This window comes from Entelurus aequoreus, linkage group LG27, assembly GCF_033978785.1.
Source record: "Entelurus aequoreus isolate RoL-2023_Sb linkage group LG27, RoL_Eaeq_v1.1, whole genome shotgun sequence".
In the NCBI taxonomy this organism is placed as follows: domain Eukaryota; kingdom Metazoa; phylum Chordata; class Actinopteri; order Syngnathiformes; family Syngnathidae; genus Entelurus; species Entelurus aequoreus.
Window position 1 is genome coordinate 20,515,508 of NC_084757.1, and position 23,106 is coordinate 20,538,613.

The 23,106-nt window shown below is 39.1% G+C and overlaps 1 protein-coding gene across 2 annotated transcripts in view; it reads right to left on the reverse strand.

Annotated features, from left to right (window-relative positions):
* The window catches only part of polrmt (polymerase (RNA) mitochondrial (DNA directed)), a 96,751-nt gene that overhangs the window by 64,845 nt on the left and 8,800 nt on the right, over nucleotides 1–23,106 (reverse strand). For both annotated transcript variants that reach the window (XR_009824824.1, XM_062039501.1), the window contains exons 5-10: nucleotides 21,231–21,417; nucleotides 12,780–12,929; nucleotides 9,726–9,893; nucleotides 9,454–9,624; nucleotides 8,537–8,776; nucleotides 581–1,366 (exon numbers count right to left, since the gene is read on the reverse strand). Coding sequence is in view for 1 of the 2 variants with exons in the window: in XM_062039501.1 (XP_061895485.1) it covers nucleotides 581–1,366; nucleotides 8,537–8,776; nucleotides 9,454–9,624; nucleotides 9,726–9,893; nucleotides 12,780–12,929; nucleotides 21,231–21,417 (1,702 nt within the window). In the remaining variant the exon portion in view is untranslated. The remainder of the gene's footprint in view (nucleotides 1–580; nucleotides 1,367–8,536; nucleotides 8,777–9,453; nucleotides 9,625–9,725; nucleotides 9,894–12,779; nucleotides 12,930–21,230; nucleotides 21,418–23,106) is intronic.

The window sequence follows — 23,106 nt, forward strand, 5'->3', positions numbered from 1 at the left end:
AGGAAGGCTGCAGAAGCAAGATAGCCGAAACTTGTCAGGTACAAAACTTTACCTTACTAGCCTATATAAATCAACCATTTATAAATAGTGCAGTGGTTCACTTCTTTTTACACTTGTGTGACAGTCAATTTTCATCATGTTCTGTGACGCAGCTGTTAATATGCCGTCCTCATTCATCAATAGAGTTAACAGTGTTTCACTGTTTTAATGTATTAATACAGTACTACAGTGCTTAAGTTAGTTTTACATTTGTATAGTAATTAGTGTTTACAGTAATGTTCTGAGACACAAGTTTTTAAAGCTGCTCACCCCACACTCCATTAACGTTCAGAATGATTAACTTATTTTTACCCCTGTGTGGAAGTTAATATTCTCACGTGTTTGCTTAAACCTAAATTACTAACAGTTTCTGATGGTGGCAGTTAGACCCTGGATTATTTCTGTTTATTATATCCTGTGGGGTTCCACTGTATTCTGGAGTCTTTGAAAAAAGGTCATGCAGCAGTATGCATTATTTGAGGGATTAAAAGCACACAAATACTCTGCAATCAATTATAAATATAAATAAAAATAGACAAACATTCAAGGGGTTGTCAGCAGAGTCTAGTATGTCCTCCATGATAGAGTTGGCATACTCGAGCCTTCCTTGCAGCGAGCTCTTCTTCTTTAACCCCGTGAGATTGACTAAGTGGATCTTGAGCCAGTCCAGACCCTTTGGTCCGAGTGGCTTCCCCTCTGCAAACAGCAGCACAGACCGGGTCACATCGTTTCCAAGGTGATTAAAGTACGGAGGACACGGGTAAGTGCGTCCTCGGAAATCCATGTTATGCGGGAACCAGAAGACCTCGTCTCTAATGTGGTTTGCGATGGATAGTTTATATAGAGCGTCCATGCGCACGCTGTGCATCTCACTGCATTTTTTTCTGGCATTGACCACTTCCCTTTTCAAGTGGGCCTTCTCGCTGGCGGTGAGAGAGGCTTCCTGGGGGTTGAAGTGGGTTACTTTGGGGGCTTCTGACATGGGAGGAGGGATGTCTAACTTGTCGCTACCCCGATCATTAAAGATGGAGATGATTATGTCCAAGAGAGGTTTGTTAATCTTCCAGGCGCAGTTACCCAGCTGGTTAAGGGAGTCCAGGACCGCATGGAGGTTCTGGCAACGCTCCAGCAACTCGTAATGCTGGGTCGCCCCGTCAATCGTGCGCATCAGCTTGGTGGGTGTCATCAGATAAGAACCTAACTTGGCCGAGGTCCAGGGCACGGGAGGGCAGCGCATGGGCATTACGAAGGAGTCAAAGGTCAAATGAGTCTCTGTGGCTTCTTGTTGCATCTGGGTCAGAATGGGGTGGGGCTTAATGAAGCCAACCTAGGGGGAAAATACAAGTTTAATACATTTTGCGACAGTCGAATCAACTACAGTAGATTATCTATTGTACAGAAATGTACTGATATGTGTGCCTAAAGCCTGTGTATCACCATCAAACACAGACATGATACCACTTCTGTTCTGAAAGCTACCCTTAGCTAGATGAGCCAGCCTGTACATACACCCACCGCTGCACGGGGGGAAAGCCTTAGCTGCACATCTTAAAATTAAGCCTGGAGCCACAATATCTTCATATCACACACTAAACCATGTTGTAGTTTTTAGCGCCTCCATATTGAGTCTACTGCCAGATATAAGTTCGAACTATACGCCACTTTCTTATTACGAATGACAACAGCGGAGGATGCATGTGCATGTACGAGCCAGTCTGCCCCGCACCGAGAGGATAGAGAAAAATAAGGAACTTATTGACTCCAATGGCACACAAATCTCTTTGAATAAGTCTCTACCATACAGTATATGGATATGTTCGCTGACGTCTGCGATTGGAAAAACGTCACAAATGGGGCAAAATCCAAACGGCTCGTTTGGAGAAAGTATGGAGAAAGGCAAGATTGTTTTATAAATATCTCTGCAATGGTTTGGATTTAAATGTTTGTGACTTATGAACAAAAACAGGTACCAACAGGTAAGAAAAGTTGGTTTCTCATAATAGACCCCCTTTAAGTACTGTATTTTTCGGAGTATAAGTCGCTCCGGAGTATAAGTCGCACCGGCAGAAAATGCACAATAAAGAAGGAAAAAAACATAAGTCGCACTGAAGTATAAGTCGCATTTTTTGGGGAAATTTATTTGATAAAACCCAACACCAAGAATAGACATTTGAAAGGCAATTTAAAATAAATAAAGAATAGTGAACAACAGGCTGAATAAGTGTACGTTATATGACGCATAAATAACCAACTGAGAACGTGCCTGGTATGTTAACGTAACATATTATGGTAAGAGTCATTCAAATAACTATAACATATAGAACATGCTATACGTTTACCAAACAATCTGTCACTCCTAATCGCTAAATCCCATGAAATCTTATACGTCTGGACTCTTACGTGAATGAGCTAAATAATATTATTTTTACGGTAATGTGTTAATAATTTCACCCATAAGTTGCTCCTGAGTATAAGTCGCACCCCCGGCCAAACTATGAAAAAAACTGCGACTTATAGTCCGAAAAATACGGTACAATAAATGTCAGGTATTTAAAGGGGAACTGCACTTTTTTTTTAGTTTTGCCTATCATTTACAATCATTATAAAAGACTTGATGACGGATGGATTTTTTTTTTAGTGCATTGTAAATATAAAAAATCGTAAATAAAAGTCTGCGCACAGCGGAGCCGATGGGTATTACTATTCCGCCCATAAAATCAGATAAATAACCATTCAAAAAGCGCCAACACTACTCAATTTACATTTTGTGACTTGAATATTAACCAAGTATTAGTGATATTGTTATTATTAGTGCTAACATGGACAAACTATTTACAGCGGCGCCGTGATTCGCCTCAGTCGCAGTGATCACTTCCGTGTCTCCCGAGAGTGCTTTGCTGTTTTCTTTCTTCCTTGCTCCCTGTAAGTTTATTGTAGATCATAAATCATGCATCTCACCTGGACATGAGACGTCTGAGGTGGTAATCCGACAAGTTGGAACACTTTGACAGTCACTTACGACTTGCAACTGCCGAGGACGATATGAAAAGCGCTTCTTCCTTCCCCGGCCCTCCACTCTAGTTTCTTTGCGAGGATTATAAATCATTATTCACCTAAATGGGAATATATGAACATCCCAGCAGTCCGCATCCTAATAACAGCAGGCCTTATACAGTAAGTGATGTTTTATTATGTTTGTTGGCCCTCAATAAAGTGTGCAGTGAGGAGAAATCAGTGATGAAGAAAAAAAAAAAGCAAACATTGTGATGCGTTTTTGAAATGAATGCGCCACATATGTTTGAAATGCGCAAAATACATAGATATTATTATAAACGTACCCGTTACTACATTACGTATATACTTACATCAATTATATACAACCCTAACAGAGGTGTTTGGGTGTTTGATTAGGGGCTCCATAGGCAGAATTGAATGGCTCCCACAGGCTCCATTGTAAGCAGACTTTTGATCGCATTTATTTAATATTTAGAATGCATTAAACTAAATCCATCCGTCGCCATGTCTTTCATAATTATTGAGAACGATAGGCAAAATTCCAAAAAAAACTGCAGTTCCCCTTTAAAGACTCATGTAATATTCTAAAAGGAGACTTTAACTTCTACCAAGGTAATTTTCTGGATATATATTATTTCTTTTGCTACTCATTTCAAAGTAAAGCCTGAAGCCACAATAGCTTCTTGGAGCCACACACTGTGTTTGTTGGAGGCAGGTGTGAACAAACACAGCTCACAAAATACACACATAACATAGGGCTTACGAAAAGCACTTATAAACTTATAATAATAATAATAATGGATTAGATTTATATAGCGCTTTTCTATCAACTAGATACTCAAAGCGCTCACAGAGAAGTGAGAACCTAACATCCATTCACTCCACATTCACACATCGGTGGTGGTAAGCTACATTTGTAGCCACAGCTGCCCTGGGGTAGACGGACGGAAGAATTGAATACATCCAGCATTAAGGCTACAGTTTGGGCAATACAATTTAATACACTTTTGTGAGAACTCAGATGTATTATAGGACCTTATAATAATAATAATAAAAATAATAATAATACATTTTATTTGTAAAAAGCACTTTATATTGAGTAAACAACCTCAAAGTGCGACAGTGTATTAAATTTTTTAAAATAAAAACATAATAAAAATAAAAATTAGAACAGCTAAATAGCTAGAACTAGTATGCATACATCTAAAAAATGGCTTTTTTTAAAAGAAGGGTTTTTAAGCCTTTTTAAAAGCATCCACAGTCTGTGGTACCCTCAGGTGGTCAGGGAGAGCGTGAAACAGACTGGGAGCGGCGGAGCAGAAAGCCCGGTCTCCCATTGTTCGTAGCTTTGCCCTCGGAGGTTGGAGGAGGTTAGCCTGTCCGGGGCGGAGGTGTCGAATGGAGGATTTGGGGGTGAGTAGTTATTTGAGGTAGAGGGGGGCATTTCCATGGAGGCACTGGTACCTTTAAAAGTATGTAACTAATCGACTAATAAAACATGTTTTGTAATGATTTACATTAGCAATTAAAAGGCAGGGGTGTTCAATTACAAGCAAACACCTCTTTACATAGCAAACAATACACAATAGTTGTTTGAAGAAAGGGTTACTGTGTTGTATAAATACAGCATGAGACCCAAAGAGGAGCTTCTGGGAGAAATACAGCAACCTGAAAGCAAGAATAAATAAGCCCAGCATTGCTTTGCACGACTCAGACGGCCATGCTGTGTGATAAAGTCATTAGGAAGCTCCCCTGATGAGCTCACCTCCACAGAGAGAAAGAGCAAAGAGTTGAGGGAGAGGAGTCACAGCAAAGGCGGGGATATGGCAAGGACTCTCTGGTAAATCTCAAGGTGAAAGTTCTGTTATCACTCAAGTTAAATGACATCAACTCCCCCAACTTTTTCTCTTTCCCTTAGACATGGTCACTCGTCGGCTGCGGAGTACGGTGGCAGCCAATCAGCGAGCCAATTAAAAGGAATGCTTAAAAAAAGGGATTAGCCTGGATTCTTTTCATCGCGCTCCACCGTTCCCTAAGCCCGAATCGCGCGGGAGGGAAAGCGTTTTTATAATTTGCCCTCACGGGAGCGCTGCTCTGGTTCAGAGGATACAGAAGGTGACAGAAAAAGCCATGGGTAAGTGTTTCCAGATGTTTTCAATCATCATTAATCTGTGAAAATGTCAATCTCATAGTCACGGTATTGGCATTATAATCAATTCTGTCAATTGTGTGGAGGACCAATGAAGACTACTACTTGGTTGTAAAAAGAGGTTGCACGACATCCATGCGAAACTCATCTACAGCAAAACTCCTTATTGCATTATTCTAACACTCGAAGGAAACAGGAATTCTGAAAATTTAGAGATTATCCAAAGCCATTTAAAACTGTGATCGATTATGTGTTACGGTTGTTCATCAAGGACATGACGTCAAATGCACACTTGTAATCCTTAAAGTAGTCACGCTTTTACTGAGAATGCTTCCAAAAAAAGTTAGTCAATATGTTTTGGATTATTTTGAAGTGTTCAAATATCAACCCAAAAATTCAAATTTCACATAATTACCTTATGGTGGAATACAGTTGTGCTCATAAATTTACATACCCTGGGAGAATTTATGTTTTCTTGGCCATTCTTCAGAGAATATGAATGATAACACAAAAACCTTTCTTCCACTCATGATTAATGGTTGTGTGAAGCTATTTATTGGCAAACAACTGTGTTTACTCTTTTTAAATCAAAATGACAAAAGAAAGTACCCAAATGACCCTGATCAAAAGTTTACATACCCCAGTGATTTTGATCTGATAACATGCACAAAAGTTGACACAGACAGGTTTGAATGGCTAATCAAGGTTCCAATCCTGTGACATGTTTGTTTGTAATTAATGTGTGTGTATAAAAGGTCAGTGAGTTTCTGGGCTTCTGACAGACAATTGCATCTTTCATCCAGTGCTGCACAGATGTTTCTGGATTCTGAGTCATGGGGAAGGCAAAATAATTGTCAAAGGATCTGCGAGAAAAGGTAATTGAACTGCATAAAACAAGAAAGGGGTATAAAAAGATATCCAAGGAATTGAGAATGCCAATTAGCAGTGTTCAAACGCTGATTAAGAAGTGGAAAATTAGGGATTCAGGTAAAAAGCAAAGATTTCAGCCACAACAGCCAGGAAAATTGTTTGAGATGCAAAGAAAAATCCACAAATAAATTCAGCTGGAATACAGGACTCTCTGAAAAATTGTGGTGTGGCTGTTTCAAGATGCACAATAAGGAGGCACTTGAAGAAAAATGAGCTACATGGTCGAGTCGCCAGAAGAAAGCCATCACTCCAAATTACTTTGTTCCAGAAGTTTTGAGGTTTGTCTCTGTGCTGTTTGGCGCAATGTAAGCGGGATACTTTGTGACATTTGCGCAGAAATGGCTTTGTTCTGGCGACTCGACCATGCAGCCCATTTTTCTTCAAGTGCCTCCTTATTGTGCATCTTGAAACAGCCACACCACAATTTTTCAGAGTCCTGTATTTCAGCTGAAGTTATTTGTGGATTTTTCTTTGCATCTCAAACTATTTTTCTGGCAGTTGTGGCTGAAATCTTTGCTGGTCTACCTGAATCCCTCATTTTCCACTTCTTAATCAGCATTTGAACACTGCTGATAGGCATTCAAAATTCCTTGGATATCTTTTTATACCCCTTTCCTGTTTTATGCAGTTCAATTACCTTTTCTCGCAGATCCTTTGACAATTATTTTGCCTTCCCCATGACTCAGAATCCAGAAACATCTGTGCAGCACTGGATGAAAGATGCAATAGTCTGTCAGAAGCCCAGAAACTCTCTGACCTTTTATACACACACATTAATTACAAACAAACAGGTCACAGGTGATGATTGGAACCTTGATTAGCCATTCAAACCTGTTTGTGTCAACTTTTGTGCATGTTATCAGATCAAAGTCACTGGGGTATGTAAACTTTTGATCAGGGTCATTTGGGTACTTTCTTTTGTCATTTTGATTTAAAAAGAGTAAACACAGTTGTTTGCCAATAAATAGTTTCACACAACCATTAAGCATGAGTGGAAGAAAGGTTTTTGTGTTATCATTCATATTCTCTGAAGAATGGCCAAGAAATCATAAATTCTCCCAGGGTATGTAAACTTATGAGCACAACTGTACGTAAATGTGCAAGTAGAGCAAAAGAAAATGACAGCAGTGTGCCGTTTTTGTCCAGTAGAGATGAGATCATCACAACAAGCTGGAGTTATTATTGCTGCACTTCAAACGGTAACCCTCATAAAATAATGATTCATACTCTTCCTATCAAACTTTTCTTTTTCTTAAAATAAACACTGTCAACAAGGAATGTCTAAAATGTGGCCCAAGGGCCTTTTTTTTTTTTTTTACTGGCCAACGGCTTATTGTAAAAATAAAATTGGTTATTAACAGATGTACTATTATTTTCATCTATAATACAGCTTATACAGTATATTGTCCTATGCTGAAATGATGTGTGCATCTTTAACACATAAATTACGCTAAATTGGCCCCCACATTATGTTTTACATTGATTTCCCTTACTGTACTGTAAATAAAGAGAAACAATTGTTCTTCATGTCTTTGTACTTTTTTGCCAGTATCGACGTGAAATAGGTCTTAAATTAGATTTATTATGGTCTAGAAGAGTCGTAAAAACCTGCAGAGACCTTGACTACAAAATAAATAACAGGTTACAAAGTTTAGAAGTACCGTATTTTTCGGACTATAAGTCGCAGTTTTTTTCATAGTTTGGGGTGCGACTTATACTCAAGAGCGACTTATGTGTGAAATTATTAACACATTACCGTAAAATATCAAATAATATTATTTAGCTCATTCACGTAAGAGACTAGACGTATAAGATTTCATCGGATTTAGCGATTAGAAGTGACAGATTGTTTGGTAAACGTATAGCATGTTCTATATGTTATAGTTATTTGAATGACTCTTACCATAATATGTTAGGTTAACATACCAGGCACATTCTCAGTTGGTTATTTATGCCTCATATAACGTACACTTGTTCAGCCTGTTGTTCACTATTCTTTATTTATTTTAAATTGCCTTTCAAATGTCTATTCTTAGTGTTGGGTTTCATCAAATAAATTTCCCCAAAAAATGCGACTTATATGTTTTTTCCTTCTTTATTATGCATTTTCGGCCGGTGCGACTTATACTCCGGAGCGATTTATAGTCCGAAAAATACGGTAAATAGGATTTCGGTACAGGCTAATAATCAAGGGCATCGGAAGTGAAAAAGTTGGGACACCCCCCCTTATTTTGCAACCATTTCAAAATGGGTCAGGCATTAGGTTTGGCAACATATTCAAAAATATGTCAGTTTTCTACTATTTTTAGTAGTATATTACAGTGCATTAGTTTAAGTGAAAGCATACTAAATTCTGCTGAAAACAGGCTCTTGGTTGAGACGTACATACATACATACAATTACCTGTCGGGTGCTGCGAAAGGTGTACATGTGGTAAAGGATGGGGATTCGCTTCCTGACGTGGGCTGGGTTCAGGATGTCGCTATCGATTTTTAAGTTCTTGACCATTAAGTCCAACAGGTACGTTCCCAGCTCCAGAATGATCGTGTGTGGCCAGCTGGATTCGCAGCACTGCAGTGTGGGCCCGGAAGGGTATTCAGCCTCCAGCTTGCTCCACTGCTCCCTGGGAAGGACGTTGCACACCTGGTCGGAGGGGTCAATAACAGTCCTGGATTAAATAATGTAATTAATGTTAATATTACTTATATTATTATATTTCAGTTGTATGGTTTCATTGCTTCAAAATATAAAAGCTCAAATAATAAAAATAAATCGTTTTAACGCTCCAAATTAAGTCCATCCATCCATCCATTTTATACCGCTTGTCCCTTGATTTAATTAATTGTTGAGTCTCCCGTAGTCTACACCCGTGTACGGTTTACAAAGCAAAACATTGCCAGAGTCACTTATTAGTACCGTGTCAAAATACATTGGCATGGCTGTAAGTAACCCCTGACATCGTTTTTGTTTTTTTTAACTCCACAGGATGGCCGTAGCTGCATTTGAATTATTATGCGTGATCAGCATCCAGCAGCATTATCTACCTCTGCATGCGTTATTAAATATTTTTCTCACTACTCAGCTGTTGGCATGAAACTCATGCGTATTACACTTGCCGTAATGTGGTTTACAATGAACTCATTTTCAACTTAATTCCACTTTCTCATGCAGACCGAATCATGATTTAAGTTAAAAACATACCATACATGAACTATGAATGCATGGAGACAACCACAACACATTCCACCCGGCATCGTCCAATTTTTTATGATCTTGTATATACACAATAAAGTTGTTCCAATATATATTTTTTTGTCTACCTTGGTATCTTTGGCCAGCAGGTCTATGTAAGCGTTGTAAATATTGCCCAACTTTTCCAACACCTCACTGCGGTACTTCTGAAGGACCGAGTACTTTGTGTAGACCCGGGTGCCCAGACCTTTGGCTAAAATTAGCAGGGACTCTCCGCTGGGAGGAATGCTGGCAACACTCTGGTAGAAGAAAACAGCAAAAGATGCAAAACACCCTTGAGTCAACTAATCAGGACTGTGTTTTAACCTCTGTCATTTCATTGAGCGGCAGGCTGCATTACCTGTATCATGATGTCAACATACGCGCTGTCCTCCAGCACGCAGAAGTAGGGATAAAGATTAAGTTTGAAACCCTTGGTGTTGGTCTTGGCCTGGACCATCTTGCTTTCTCTCCAGGCTTGGAGGAGGACCTTGCGCCAATGAGCCCGCTGCTCCACCAGCAGTGCCCTCTGAAAGGACGACAAAGCTTGTTTCCCACTTTACATTACATTACGTTCACAACGGACCTTGCCATTGTTTGGGAAGTTACATTAAACTTCCCAGTTTCTTTGAATGCAGCATAAGTTTTGTTTCATCTGCAAGCTTTTTTTACTTCTCCTAAACAACTTTTTGGCTTTCGCCTGATTTAATGGTCACCTTAAAGTATGTGAACTGGGATGTGTTTGGTAGATTATTACTGCGTTGTAATTATGTGAATTGTATACTGTAAAACCTAATTTCTCCCTCTTGAATGCTACTGTGTAAGGCTCATGAATTACATCCTTGTAAAATAACCTAAATGTTCCAAATCAGCAGTTCCCATGCCAAACAACTAATTGCACAATTTAATGTAAAGTATGTATCAGTAATAAAGCAAAACGTTTGTTTCATTCTTGTGGTTAGTTTGAGTGTGGTCATTTTCAATAAAACAAAGTTACAGACATTAAGACTTGAAGAAAAAGACACAATCTAGCTGAAGGGGTGACTATGTGGCTGTCGTCTCTCCAGGGCCCTCTTTTACAATACATTATTATTCCGCCCCGCCTGCATGTCTGTAAATGTTTCCTGGCCACCGGGGACTATCGGCCTACTCGCTTCCCACATAGCCCATCTGCAGGGGCAGACAAGCCAGCCTGGTTTGTAAATGCCATGGTTAAAAAGGGGTAGAAAAAAGGCAAGACAGAATATTTTTTTTCTCCCAGCAGTCTGGCATTATTCTTATTATTTGCTTTTGAATTTTGTCCCTTTGATGTAGCTCAAAAAGGTAAGGAAATTATTATAAACAGGATGCAGTGAAGCCGCACGAATAAAACATATTGTTAAATCAAAACATTCATGACAGAGTCCATCAAATATAAGCATCAATATCTTTCTTTGTACATGTATTTTTTGTTTTACTTTATGATAATCAGATATATATAGGTCAGGTACCCTTTTTAGTGTATGATAAGATGTCATTACTCAGTCACCTCTAGTTAATTCCCAAATTATTCATACGCAGGCAAAACCTTTTTTTGTCCTGTCCAGTCACTCAGGCAAATCATATTGTTGATCTGTACTGTATCTGGGGTACAGATTTACTTTACAAAAGACAAGTGTGGGATACTTCTCTTGTTGTCTTATATGTATTTGATGTTATTAAATTGATCTATTTAATAACAACCGAAAAACTGCGACTGACAATCACACGCCAAAAAGACTATAGAGACCAGCCAGCAGCATATTTTGAGTTAACATGCATTTCTAGTTGTTGACTCTGCATATGATGTGTATGAAGTATTTTATTATATTATTATGGTTATCACACAATTTCTTATAGTCTATTGTCACTTTTAGTAACCCATTTAAAGGCCTACTGAAACCCACTACTACCGACCACGCAGTCTGATAGTTTATATATCAATGATGAACTCTTAACAATGCAACACATGCCAATGCGGCCGGGTTAACTTATAAAGTGCAATTTTAAATTTCCCGCTAAACTTCCGGTTGAAAACGTTTATGTATGATGATGTATGCGCGTGGCGTCAATCGTTGAACCGGAAGTATTGGTACACCATTGAATCCAATACAAAAAGCTCTGTTTTCATCTCAAAATTCCACAGTATTCTGGACATCTGTGTTGGTGAATCTTTTGCAATTTGTTTAATGAACAATGAAGACTGCAAAGAAGAAAGTTGTAGGTGGGATCGGTGTATTAGCGGCGGACTACAGCAACACAACCAGGAGGACTTTGAGATGGATAGCAGACGCGCTAGCCGCCGACCTCACCTTGACTTCCTTCGTCTCCGCGCCGCCAACCGCATCTATGATCGTCGCTCCGTCGATCGCTGGAACGCAGATGAGCACGGGTGTTGATGAGCAGATGAGGGCTGGCGTAGGTGGATAGCTAATGTTTTTAGCATAGCTCTGTGAGGTCCCGTTGCTAAGTTAGCTTCAATGGCGTCGTTAGCAACAGCATTGTTAAGCTTCGCCAGCCTGGAAAGCATTAACCGTGTATTTACATGTCCATGGTTTAATAGTATTGTTGATTTTCTGTCTATCCTTCCAGTCAGGGGTTTATTTCTTTTGTTTCTATCTGCATTTAAGCCCGATGTGCTATCACGTTAGCTCCGTAGCTAAAGAGCTTCACCGATGTATTGTCGTGGAGATAAAAGTCACTGTGAATGTCCATTTCGCGTTCTCGACTCTCATTTTCAAGAGGATATAGTATCCGAGGTGGTTTAAAATACAAATCCGTGATCCACAATAGAAAAAGGAAAAAGTGTGGAATCCAATGAACCCTTGTACCTAAGTTACGGTCAGAGTGAAAAAAGATACGTCCTGCACTACACTCTAGTCCTTCACTCTCATGTTCCTCATCCACGAATCTTTCATCCTCGCTCAAATTAATGGGGTAATCGTCGCTTTCTCGGTCCGAATCGCTCTCGCTGCATTGTAAACAATGGGGAAATGTGAGGAGCCTTTCAACCTTTGACGTCACGCTACTTCCGGTACAGGCAAGGCTTTTTTTATCAGCGACCAAAAGTTGCTAACTTTATCGTCGTTGTTCTCTACTAAATCCTTTCAGCAAAAATATGACAATATCGCGACATGATCAAGTATGACACATAGAATGGATCTGCTATCCCCGTTTAAATAAAAAAAAATCATTTCAGTAGGCCTTTAACCAATAAGAAAATCACATTTGGCAAAGATATGATGAATAATTTAGGGTTTAACTGTATGTATAATTGTTGCCTGTATATTTAGTTCCTGGAGCAAGGTTTGTCAAAAATCTAAACATTTCTAGGCTGTAAACACAGATAAGTCAGAGGATAAATTGGCATAAATAGTAATAAGAAGATGTTTCATACCATTTTGGCCATGTTTTCTGTGATGGGTTTGTCCGCCTCCACAGAGTCAATAGTGACAGTGCATGCCTGCTCCATGCTGAGCTGGAATTTGAAACGTTCCTGGAGCTCCTCCCGGGTGAAATCAAGCTTTGGGTATTGGTGGTTATACCTCTGAAATACACAGAGTAAAATCAATTTGATAGCTGTATGTCTTTAGAGAGCAAGAAGTAAAGAAAAATAGCGGAAAAAGGAAATCAACAATCTCTTAGGACTCAACTCTGTGAGTTGAATGTAAATCAGACTGCATTTATATGAATGCTATCTATTTAAATTCCATGTGACACCAGCAGGACGTGTTCTAATAAGCTTTGTGCCCCTGCCACCAACATAGACTGCAAGGCGAGAGAACTGTTTGCTATTCCGCTATCTAGTGAGCCAGTTTATTTGGGCAGCCGTTAAGTCGCTAATGACGTCAGTTCTAAATTATGAAACACAAAAACCTCTAGTGAGTCGATAGAAAGCATAATGAAATAGATCCTGAAAATAGGGTGTAAGGATGGAGACTAAAAATACAACACTTGGAAGGAATAGCTGTTAAAGGAAGAAAATTGGCGGGAAAGGGCAAAGACGTGAAAAAAGGGAGCAACCTGAGCTTCTTGGACGCTATTCAAAATCCCTATACTCTAGTTTGTTCACTCACAGAGCATTATCAGTCCTAAAACTGTAAAGGCAATGAACGCCAATATTATTTAAAATTGTGACATTTAAAATATTAATAGTGTATTGGAAGAAAGCAAACTGAACCTAGCATCTTTTTTGGTGTTTCTTTACTTTTTTATCCACAGGGGGATTCAAACCCCGTGACCAACACGGGGAACCTTACCTGGCCCGGACACGGAAATGATTGACAGATTGATGGCTCTTTCTCTATGGCTCTAACTGCTATTGCTTCAACTTATCAGTTACAAATGGAGGTTTTCAAAGTGGTCCACCCCTCTAAAAATATAACACAGTGGTACTTCAATTGTTGTTAGTAACCGGCTACCAAAAGGTATAATGAAGACTGGATCGTAAGAAAAGCAATTACATTTTTCCCATGAAAATAATGTACAGTTGTCCCTCATTTATCGCCGTTAATTGGTTGTGAACGTGGGAACGTGAGCTGGGATTAGACCGTTGTGAGATAGGTTAGTTTTATCCTAATGATGATGTGCTGTTGCAATAATAATCTTGAAAATGAATGAATTTCCGCAGAGCAGGAACCATAAATTATAAATCCAAAAGTGTCATAGCGAGAGCCTACAAAAACTGTTTATCACCTGCTTAATATGTTTTTCAACATTATGAGAGCTCTGTAGACATGAAATAACACAGTTTAGTAACTTTTACACTCCTAATCCAATTTGTGATGCCATCCCTTTACTCGTCTGCTCAATGTTCTCCCCCTGCACTAGACAACCTTTTTAATAATCTGTACATCCCCTCAGTTCACCAGTGCGCTGCGATGGAATTGGAGAGACCAGTCACTGCTGCAGAACTGAAGGTTGCAGCATTGTCACTAAAAAGCGGTACATTTTGGGGACCGGATGGCTACACTTCCGAACTTTTAAAAAAAAGTTCTGGCATGGGGCGGTATAGCTCGATTGGTAGAGCGGCCGTGCCAGCAACTTGAGGGTTGCAGGTTCGATCCCCGCTTCCGCCATCCTAGTCACTGCCGTTGTGTCCTTGGGCAAGACACTTTACCCACCTGCTCCCAGTGCCACCCACACTGATTTAAATGTAACTTAGATATTGGGTTTCACTATGTAAAAGCGCTTTGAGTCACTACAGAAAAGCGCTATATAAATATAATTCACCTCACTTCACTTCACATAAGGTTGCCCCTTTATTGTTGGATATGTACAATCAATCAATCACTCAATCAAAGTTTACTGATATAGCCCTTAATCACAAATGTCTCAAAGGGCTGCACAAGCCACAAGGACATTATCGGCTCAGATCCCACAATACATACAATTAGAGATGTCCAATAATGGCTTTTTTGCCGATATCCAATATTCCGATATTGTCCAACTCTTAATTACCGATTCCGATATCAACGGATACCGATATATACAGTCGTGGAATTAACACATTATTATGCCTAATTTTGTTGTGATGCCCCGCTGGATGCATTAAACAATGTAACAAGGTTTTCCAAAATAAATCAACTCAAGTTATGGAAAAAAAATGCCAACATGGCACTGCCATATTTATTATTGAAGTCACAAAGTGCATTATTTTTTTTAACATGCCTCAAAACAACAGCTTGGAATTTGGAACATGCTCTCCCTGAGAGCGCATGAGAAGGTTGAGGTGGGCGGGGTTGGGGGAGGCGGGGTTGAGTTGGGGGGTATGGGGTAGCGGGGGGTGTATATTGTAGCGTCCCGGAAGAGTTAGTGCTGCAAGGGTTTCTGGATATTTGTTCTGTTGTGTTTATGTTGTGTTTTGGTGCGGATATTCTCCCGAAATGTGTTTGTCATTCGGTGTGGGTTCACAGTGTGGCGCATATTTGTAACAGTGTTAAAGTTGTTTATACGGACATCCTCAGTGTGACCTGTATGGCTGTTGACCAAGTATGCCTTGCATTCACTTGTGTGTGTGAAAAGCCGTAGATATTATGTGATTGGGCCGACACGCAAAGGCAGTGCCTTTAAGGCACGCCCCCAATATTGTTGTCTGAGTGGAAATCGGGAGAAATTCGGGAGAATGGTTGCCCCGGGAGATTTTCGGGAGGGGCACTGAAATTCGGGAGTCTCCCGGGAAAATTAGGAGGGTTGGCAAGTATGACTGGGAGACGCAACTGCTCTGTACTTCTCCCTACGTCCGTGTACCACTCCGTACAGCGGCGTTTTAAAAAGTCGTAAGTTTTACTTTTTGAAACCAATACCGATAATTTTCGATATTACATTTTAAAGCATTTATCAGCCTATAATATCGGCAGTCCGATATTATCGGACATCTCTACATACAATGCATCATTTAATCTGGCCGCCTCCCACAAACACTTAGCAAAGCATCAATTTATCTCCTCTTGAAAAAGGACAAGAACCCTCTTTGTGCACTTTGTATTGTCCTATTACCCTGTTGAATGTGGATTTTAAATTATTGTCTAAACTGATAGCTTTATGTCTTGACACTATTCTCCCTTCTATTATTAATGCAGATCAAACCGGGATCCATTTGAAATAGGCACTTATTTTCTAATCTTTGACGTCTTTTCAATAAATTCTACAATGTGCCAGCTTCCAACACTCAAGAGGCAGTGATATCACCGGATGCGGAAAAGGCTTTTGACAAGGTAGAGAGGAACTATCTATTTTATATCCTGGAGAGATTCGGCTTTGGAAATAGTTTTATTTTAAGCTTTTCTATTCATACCTGGCGGCCTTGGTCAAGACAAATAATATTCAATCCCAATCTTTTCGCCTATTTCGTTCTCCACGGTAGGGCTGTCCTCTCAGCACATTACTTTTTGCTCTTGCCATTTAGCCTCTGTCAAAAGCGCTTTGCGCTAATCCTGTTATTATGTAGCGAAAATGTGCAGGTGAAAGTCTCTATGCAGATGACCTCCTTCTATATGTCTTGGACATCTCTGTCTCGGTCCTGGCTACCTTTGTACTCATCAAGATTTTGGAGATGTGTCTGGTTAAAACTGTAATTTGGGTAAAAGTGAAATTTAAATATTTTGTATAAATTCTGCTGCAAAGAAAAATCTTCTGCACAATTTCCCTTTAAAATTGCCTTGCAAAGTTTCACATACTTGGGCGTCCAGGTCACACATATGCTTGCAGAGCTTTAAAAGCCAACTTAGTTCCACTGTTGGTTTTGACCAGTGATTTTAATCACTGGTCTTTACTTAATTCATCTGCAGTGGCCTGTGTCAACTCTGTTAAAATGAATGTAACTCTGCAACTTTCTTACTTGTTCCAGTGTATATCACTTTTTCTCCCTCAGTCCTTTTTTCGTAAATCAGGTAGTCAGATTTTTTACTTCATTTGGAATAAAAAGACTTACAGATTACGAAAACAATATTTACAGAGACCCAAATCGTGGGGGGGATTGGCACTACCAAACTTCAGGTTTTACTAAAATGCCATCAACATTAGAATTTTTAAATATTGGCTGCAATATGAAGCATTTTATCCTCCTCCGTTACGGCTGGTTAAAGAGGCTAACTCAACTAAACCAGTATCTCTTAGGGCTCTGGTTCACTCTCCCATCCACTCTTCTCCTTCAGCTTTTAGAAAAATCCAATCGTAAAAACTTAATTCAGAATTTGGGTTCAGTTTAAGCACTATTTTGGGTTTCTAGCCTGGCATCCGTCACTGCTAATCGTGCTTTCCCTACCTCCCTTGTCGATAGTGCCTTTTTAAGATGGTCAAGTCTGGGGATCAACAACATTAAAAATGTATACATTGACAACCCTTTTGCCTTTTTCCAGCAACTTTGTGATACATTCTCACTCCCCTTTATTTTCTCTACACATCCGCAGTTTGTTCGTAATACTTTCCCTGCATTTCCAGATTTACCGACTGACAGTTTTATAGTTGTTACTGACACCGCTTCCAACTTTAAAAAGGATCAATTACAAGTATTTATAACCAACATTTTATTTTATGTCCTGAGTCTCTTTAATCAAGTGACTTTGGGAGGAGGATTTAAGATTGTCCCTATCTGAGGATAACTGGACAGAGGTTTTAAGTAGAGTTCATAAGTCCTCTATTTGTGCTAGACACAACCTTATTCAAAGCAATCTAATACAAAACCCAAAACCACTGAAGTTGGCAAGTTGTGCAGATCGTAAATAAAAACAGAATACAATGATTTGCAAATCCTTTTTAACCTATATTCAATTGAATAGACTGCAAAAACAAGATACTTAACGTACAAACTGGTAATTTTGTTATTGTTTGCAAATATTAGCTCATTTGGAATTTGATGCCTGCAACATGTTTCAAAACAGCTAGCACAAGTGGCAAAAAAGACTGAGAAAGTTGAGGAATGCTCATCAAACACTTATTTGGAACATCCCACAGGTGAACAGGCTAATTGGGAACAGGTGGGTGCCATGATTGGGTATAAAAGCAGCTTCCATGAAAAGCTCAGTCATTCACAAACAAGGATGGGGCGAGGGTCACCACTTTGTGAACAAATGCGTGAGCAAATTGTCCAACAGTTTAAGAACAACATTTCTCAAAGAGATATTGCAAGGAATTTAGGGATTTCACCATCCACGGTCCGTTATATCATCAACAGGTTCAGAGAAACTGGAGAAATCACTGCACGTAAACGGCAAGGCCGAAAACCAACATTGCATGCCTGTGACATTTGATCCCTCAGGCGGTACTGCATCAAAAAGCGGCATCAGTGTGTAAAGGATATCACCACATGGGCTCTGGAACACTTCAGAAAACCACTGTCAGTAACTACAGTTTGTCGCTACATTTGTAAAAGCAAGTTAAAACTGTACTATGCAAAGCGAAAGCCATTTATCAACAACACCCAGAAACGCCGCCGGCTTCGCTGGGCCCGAGCTCATCTAAGATGGACTGATGCAAAGTGGAAAAGTGTTCTGTGATCTGATGAGTCCACATTTAAAATTGTTTTTGAAAATTGTGGACGTCGTGTCCTCCGGACCAAAGAGGAAAATAACCATTTGGACTGTAATAGGCGCAAAAAAAAAAATTAAGTTTCTCAGTTCGGACATTAAATATCTTGTCTTTGCAGTCTATTCAACTGAATATGAGTTTAAAAGGATTTTGAAATCATTGTATTCTGTTTTTATTTACGATTTACACATTGTGCCAACTTCACTGGTTTGGGGTTTTGTACATCATACTTATTATACCAAAGTTTGACTAGCTAAGATGTAAGGCATAATATCCGTATCGTGTTATCGGTGCCAATTGTCTCCAGCAAATTTAGTACATATGTTTTGGCTCTGCCCATCCCTGAACAGTATAGGACGGACATTTTTAACACTTTGTCCATGGTTACTAGCCAAAGGATTGAACCAAATCCTTTTAGTGGACTATTTGGAGTAGCACCTCAGTCATCTACCCTTAGCAAATGCAAAAAGAATATTGTAGCATTTACTACTTTTTTAGCTAGAAAACTCATTGTGTTAAATTGGAATGCAACAGCGCCTCCTTATCACACCCACTGGATTAAAGATGTTCTGTATTTTCTTAAATTGGAGAAGATTTGGCTGACATTGGATGGTTGTCCGGCAAAGTTTCAAGAACTGTGGGGTGCCTTTCTGAGCTATGTAGGAGAAACTGATCTCCAAATTAACCCTAATTGAAAAAAGCGGTAGAAAATAGATGGATGGATTCACAATTGAAATGTAGGTGGTTGATGGGTCCTTTGTGTGCTTGTGGGTTGAAATGTCTCTAAGGCAGGGGTGTCAAACGTACAACCCGGAACAGGTTTAATCCGGCCTGCGGCTCGAAAATTAGTTTGCCAAGTATACAAAAGAGCTGCAATTTTTTAATGAAAGAAACTGTCCTAAATGTGTCCAATGGATGTCCCAATAGCAATTTCAGTGTAAAACACATCACACTGTTTAAAGATGACATGACAGGTGACTTTAAGCGCCCTCTGGATTGGCTGCCGCTACTCCATTCTGCGCAGGTGCAAGCAATTAGCTGCTCTTGTTTGGGGCTGGCCGCAGACTAATGCTGTAGCAACGCACAATATATTGTTATATTGTAAATTATCCACTCAACAGATAAAATAACGAAACATTAAGAAGCAAAGACTTAAGTCAACATGACCATTATCTTTGTAGTTAAAATTACGTGCAGCGCTGGCAATTTGTTGACCGCACAATGTGCACTCTGAACTTCATTGTCAAAATGTGTGTTTATGTGTTATGTTACCTTTAATTCGGCTACATAGTGTCATTTTGACAATTCTTTTAATTTATTAAAATTGTAATATTTAAATGATGATAAATGAATGTGTTGTGGAGGTTGTGGATGTCACCAATGTGGCGGTTTGAGAAAACACTTGGTTGCTTTTCCAAACACTTCTTTAATGGTGAACTGCCAACATGACAATGTTAAAAACTAAGTGCTTCAAGTTTAATGGCTTTGTAAAAAACTGAGACAAAGTCTAAGTTCCTTGTGTTCTTCATGGTGTTTTAAAACTGCACCAATTTCTTCCTCAGAATTTTTAAGTGTTTTGCCAAGAGGATTATTTGAAATGTGTACATTTTCACTAGTTGTTGCTTGCCCTATTTTTGGCCAAAGTAAGAAAGAGAAAACAGTTTTGAAATTGTCTTTATTTTTTAATTATTATGCCATGATTTTACCAGTCTGGTCTGTGTGGGGATAGATTTTCCTCCATTTGGACCCTGAGCTAAAATTAGTTTGACACCCTTGCTCTAAGGTCAATCAGGAATGCATCTGTCTGTGGTTTCTTACTTTATTTATTATTATTTTTTTAGTATCATATATGTTTTTTATATTACATAGGCTCATAACATGCAACTCCAGATCTTTCATGTCTTCTTTTGATATAATTTTGCTGATTATTGCTGTCAGCTTTTTGACCTTAAATTGAAAATCTCAGAAAAGTTGGTGTTTTCAAGGACTGTATGCTATTTTCATCAAAATAACAAATAAAGGCATGACATATCTTACTTTGCATTTAAATACTGTATGTCACAAAGTAGTTTCATTGCTGACATGAGTTGACTTTTGCACGGTATACTAATTATTTGGGTTTCACCTGTATAAATGACAAATCAAATTGATTAATGAAAAATTACCATCATTTTTCACCCTTATTGAAAACTCTTGTCAGAAAATCTTCTCACTTCAAGTTTGAGTTGTTTCTTTAATTCAATAGTGCTTATTACCTTCTTTATCAAAGTTCAGGCATTTGTGACTTCCTTTGGCCCCATGGAGTTTTTCTTTGCAGTCGTACTCAAAAAAAGCACAGAGACTGAGTAACCAATGCATGGGATTCTTTGTTTGAGCACCTGCTTCCGTGGACTTGTATAAGGGCTAGCAAACTAGATTGTTATGTGTAAAGTTTGGCCGTATGATAACCTTGACGGTGTACTAAAACTGGGGCGAACTTTTGGCAAAAATACAAAAAGGTTGGGTATATATGACGAAAACCGAGTTATCACTGTATCTGTTAGGGCTCACACTAGTTTTGAAAAAACAGACTTTCAATAGCAAATTTTATGACATTCTCTACTCTTTGTACTGTCATAACCAAAGTGAGCTCAACACGTTTGAAAGTTGTTTTTCTTAATTTTTTCAAACTGCTACGCCACCCTTGAAGTGTTACACTTTGAAACCAACTATTATTTATTGAAGTGTGGCATCATTGGAACTTGAGGCTACTATTTGAGGGAATGTTATATATCGTCGGGGTTAACAACTACCAACACAGCCCAAACTACGAGTTTGGTACCTGTTTGTAGAAGTCTTCAACCAACGAAGAATAGCTTTGGATTGCGGGGATGGCAGGGGCAGGCTGGTAGTCGGGGTGAACGGTGTGTACTGCCTTCAGCACCATGTCCCTTTCATCAAGCTGGAAAACACACTGGCGGAAGATGTCGTCCAAAGAGAGGCCGTCTTCCTTCATGTGGCTCAAGCACCTGTACACACACACACACACAGAGGGTACGATGCTTCTCATGCCAACCTAATTCATTCTTTTGGCCTCATTACGTTACAGACTATCAATGATTTGTGCTTGTACGGGCTTCTGGGACAGATGGATGCTGGCGACATTAGTCAAATGTTTATTCAAAGAGAATCTGGAGGTCTACTGGAGAGAGCACCGACTCTATGACTGAACTGCATAATGCAGGTAATGCCAACATGTGTCCGGCATACAAATAAAATTTGGAATCAGATAATTATTCTTTCATGCAAAATATAACTAAAAAGCTCTAGTGCAGCCATCACCAAATAGCAGACCATGGGAATGCATTTTCCTGAATGGACACCAATTAAAGTCAATGGAAATATAATAGGGCTGCAACTATTGATTATTTAAGTAATCAATTAGTTTGATTAATCGAGTAATTGGAGAAAACACACTTTTTAGCCTCAATGCGTATTTTAGGTGAAAATACTTGAAATAAACAAAACATGTTCTGCTTAAATCAATGCACATCATCAACTTTTATATTGCACTCTTAACAAAATATATTCGCTGTTTGCTGCCACACAGATCTCTGCACCCACACCACCACGCTCATGTGCACTTTATTGCATTAGGAGTGCAGAAACTAGGGCCGCATATTTGAAGTTACGAGCACTCTATGTGGTCCGGATTTTATGAATTCGTATTAGTTACACTAATTAAACAATTAATCTAAGGAACATGATATAAATAAAATCTTTTTCCTCATCAAATTGATCGGTTTAATTGTTGCAGTCCTAGAGTCCCGCCATCAGTGTGTGAATGTGTGTGTGTGAATGGGGAAAATAGTGTCAAAGCGCTTTGAGTTCCTTAAAAAGGTGGAAAAGCGCTATACAAGTACGACCCATTTACCATTTAGAGTATAATATAATAATTACAGATTATAATATTGCTTCTAGACCGTTGTAGATGGTAGGGATGTTCCGATCAGGGTTTTATGTTGCCGATTGTGATCATCAATGGCAGAGATCGGTTGATACCAATCACATGTATTAACTGTGAATATTTTCATTGACAGTATAACGATATCACCACAATATTACATACAATTGTTTTAACAAAACAAAGTCAATAATACACAATAAGTAGACATAAGCAAAAATTACTCTTTATTACTCATTAATATCCTTTCGTTTTTGCCCTCAAAGTCCTTCTGTGTCCAGGGAATTATTCCCCGAGTTTGTAAACATTAACAAAAAAAGACTACAAAATTATTGAGAAAATAAAAAAAAGCTATCTCATTACTCTTGGTCTGTACACGCCACTGCTACAACACTAACCAAAAAATGTAAAACTTGAACATTAGATTTATTGTTGCAGCTTGATGCAGCTATTCAGATAGGGCTGCAATCAATTATCTATTAAATTCGATTTAGAATTAAGCTTTGATTTGTATTGTGTGCTTTAATGAGAGAAATAGAGCACACAGAAGAGGTACACCTGTGGTGATGTGCTTACTGTATGTCACGCTGCGGGTTTTATGGTCTGTGTGTGTGTGTGGCATGAACAGCAGAGAGGAGAGAAAGACGAGGACAAAAGAGAGCAAAGGGCCCAAAGAAGATTTGAGAAGTTTTTTGCGATTAATTAAAACTGAAAAAGACAGACGTGGTGAAATGTTTGCATTGTCAAACGAAGC